The sequence below is a fragment of the Myotis davidii genome, unplaced genomic scaffold, assembly GCF_000327345.1.
Source record: "Myotis davidii unplaced genomic scaffold, ASM32734v1 scaffold355, whole genome shotgun sequence".
NCBI lineage: Eukaryota > Metazoa > Chordata > Mammalia > Chiroptera > Vespertilionidae > Myotis > Myotis davidii.
In genome coordinates, this window is record NW_006286818.1 from 1,579,626 (window position 1) to 1,582,596 (window position 2,971).

General features: G+C 64.3%; 1 protein-coding gene across 1 annotated transcript in view; it reads right to left on the minus strand.

Annotated features, from left to right (window-relative positions):
• PHLDB1 (pleckstrin homology like domain family B member 1) overlaps positions 1 to 2,971 on the minus strand; it is a 41,204-nt gene that overhangs the window by 30,809 nt on the left and 7,424 nt on the right. The window contains 1 exon segment of the mRNA XM_015560637.1: positions 588 to 713. Coding sequence (XP_015416123.1) covers positions 588 to 713 — 126 coding nt within the window.

Sequence of the window (2,971 nt, forward strand, 5' to 3'; positions counted from 1 at the left end):
GGCAGAGGGACTCTGCAGCAGGGTGGGGCATGCTACGGAGCTGGATTCCCAGTCCAGTAAGGACCTATGGGGCTGCAGACATGGCAGCCAGGACCCAGGAAAAAACACCCACCATGCCTCCCAGGCTGAAAGGGGGTGGGGGGGGGCTGAACGGGGGATGTATGCTGCACCCCTTGGTCCAATCAGAGGCAAGGGAGGGGCTGACGCTGCGGGCTGGTTCCTAGAAGCCAGGCTGACCAGCTCAGCCCTCTGATGAGCCCAGGCAGCCACGCCAGAGAGAGCCCACCGGCGCCCCGCCCCAGCCCTGCTCAACCTACCAGTGACTGGAACCACTGCCCCCAACAGCAGAGGGACTGGGCGGCGAGGCCAGGTGAGGCGGAGAGAGCTAACAAGGGAGCGACTGGCAGCCCAGGCATCTGACTCCCCGGTTCCAGCCAAGCGGCACTTCCTGGATCTCTCCCAGTGGCCATGGCAGGTGGCAGCAAGCCCGACCATGGGTGTTGTCCTGCCCTGACTCTGCCAGGGGCTGGGGGGGCCAGGAGGAGGACCATCCAAGGGGGGACCACCCACCCAACCTCCTGCCCCACCTGGGCCGGTGCTGTAGGGGGGGCCCGGGGCCCGGCCCCCTGCCGGGATCATGCTTTTCATCCACTTGGCTTCCGCGGGGTGGTTGAACCGGAGGAAGGTGGACTGGCCCAGGCACAACATGCAGCCTTCGGAGAAAGAAAATGCTTGAATGGCTGGCAGCGGGGAGGCAGCCCTCACCCACTAGCAGGCGCACCCCAGGCTCCAGGGAGCCACCCGCCTGCACTCAGTGTCCCCCATCCACGTCGGACACAGCTGTGCCTGAGAAAGGCACTGGCTGGGCCCAGAGCACACGGCAGAGTGGAAGGAGCACTGGTTTGTGAGTCCCCAGGCCCAAGGACTAGTCCTAACTCTTCCTCTGACAGGCGAAGCCACTTCCCGCCCCGAGTCTGGTTTTCTCTTTAGAGACATGAGGACACGCCGCCCTTGCCGAAGAGGCAGTGCGTGCACGTGGAAGTGCCCTGTCAACAGAGAGACTTCCTCAGGGAACATGGGCACCTGTGTCCCCCGACCCGACGTGGCCAACAGTGACCAGGCCCCTTGCGGGGAAGGGTGAGCTCGAGAGGCAGCCACTTCCAGGATCACAGAAAACTCCGAGGTAGGAGACGGGGAGGAACTGCAATGCCCCCTCAGGGGCCGGAATTTGCCTGAGATTCAACCAGGGGGCGTGGCCTCACCCTTTCCCTCTGACAGTGCACCCTCTGACCTGACACCCTCCTTTCCTGTGTCTCCCCTGGAACGTAGCCCAGCCCAGCCCAGGGGCCCGGCCTCCCCACGCACATCCCCAGGCGGTAAGCACAAGCCCAGTCCTGCTCAGGAAGGGAGTGCGTGGAGGGGAGGGCATGCAGGAGCCAGAAAACATAGCCAGGGGCCCGGGGGTGTGCCCGGCAGCAGGTGTGCCTGCCGGTGCCTGAGCCTGGTGGCAGAGTCCTGCCTCCTGGCCATGCAGGTGCCAGAGGGACCTGGTGCTCCTATCACCCACCCTTCCAATTTGTTCACACCCTGGCCCTGGCCCCAGCTGCCTATCTGTCCAATCTGGTGCCACTTGGCACCCCAAGCTTCATGCCAGTCTGAGCCGAGAATGGCAGGGAAATCGACATTCCTAGACGTTGAGACAGTGCAGGCCACGAGGTCATGGGGCATCCCAGGCCACGGGAGCACCTTAGCAGACCCCCCACTGAGAAGCATGTTGCTGGAACCCAGGGCACTGCCTAGGGGATGGGGCGACCTCGCAGACTGAGAAGCCCAGAGCAGATAACCATAGTGGACAAAGCCATCCCTCCTCTGGCACACCCACAGGGCCTCCCAGGCAGGTGGGCACCAGCCATTCTCCAGGCCAATGGGTGACTGGAGGGGGAGCCTTCCTGCCAAGCCACCAGGCAGAGGAGGTGACCCCAGAGTAATCATAATGGGAATAAATAACAGCCAACTACCCACCCGCCTACCCACCCTGCAGCTGTTTCAGAAACAGCCCTGCCAGGCCCCCCGCCAGCCAGCACTCAAGGTCTACAGGCCCTCTCACTCCTGGACTGACTGCCCACCAGTGCCCAGCCCACCCACGGAGGCTGTGGGCACCTAGGGACCCTCAGCCCCGCCCCCCCTCTGCCCCGCACCCTCCTCCATGCAGGGGGTGTGGCTGCACTGCCTCTGGACTATAAATAGGCGATGCCAGGCAGCAGAGCTGGGTCTGTATAAATAGATGAGCAGGAGGGCAGCAGGACTGAGGGCAGCCCAGCTCCTGCCCAAATTAACTTTCTGTTTGCACTCAGGGGCCCCGGTAGTTGCCTCAACTTCAGTCCTATGCCCGGGCTCGGCCAGCCTGTGTCTGGGGAGAACCCTCCTCTCTGCCTTCCTGGCCGCACCTGCAAGGCCAGCCCACCCAGGAAGCCCAAAAACCCACGCATCCAGGCAAAGCTGTGGCCGGGACTCCCATCCCCAAAGGCTCAGGGCCCAGTGCTGTGCAGGGGGGAGAGCGGGGGTGGGGTGGGGGAGAGAGAGAGCGCGCAAAGGAGAGGGTGGGTCCCATCTCCGAGCGATGCAGAAAGGAAACATCACACACACACTCTCTCAGGCTCACACTCACTCCCTGCGGCAGCCACTGCCCTGCGGGCCACAGGAACAGGAGGGCCGGCAAAAGGGAGGGTGGGGCGCAGGGAAGATGGAAGGAAGGGCCCTCGTCCTTCCCATCAGAGACCCCTCTTGGCCACAGCGCTGGCCCCTCATCCTAACCCTCAGCTCCAGAGGCGGTCCCTGCCCTAGCGCTGGGGAAAGTGAAGTCGCCCCCAGACTCCCACTCAGAAGCATCGGGGCTCACACTTCATCCGGCCCCCAGGACCCCTCCCCAGCGGGTCGCCCGCCCCTCCCCTCCCCGCCCGAGGTCTCCCCG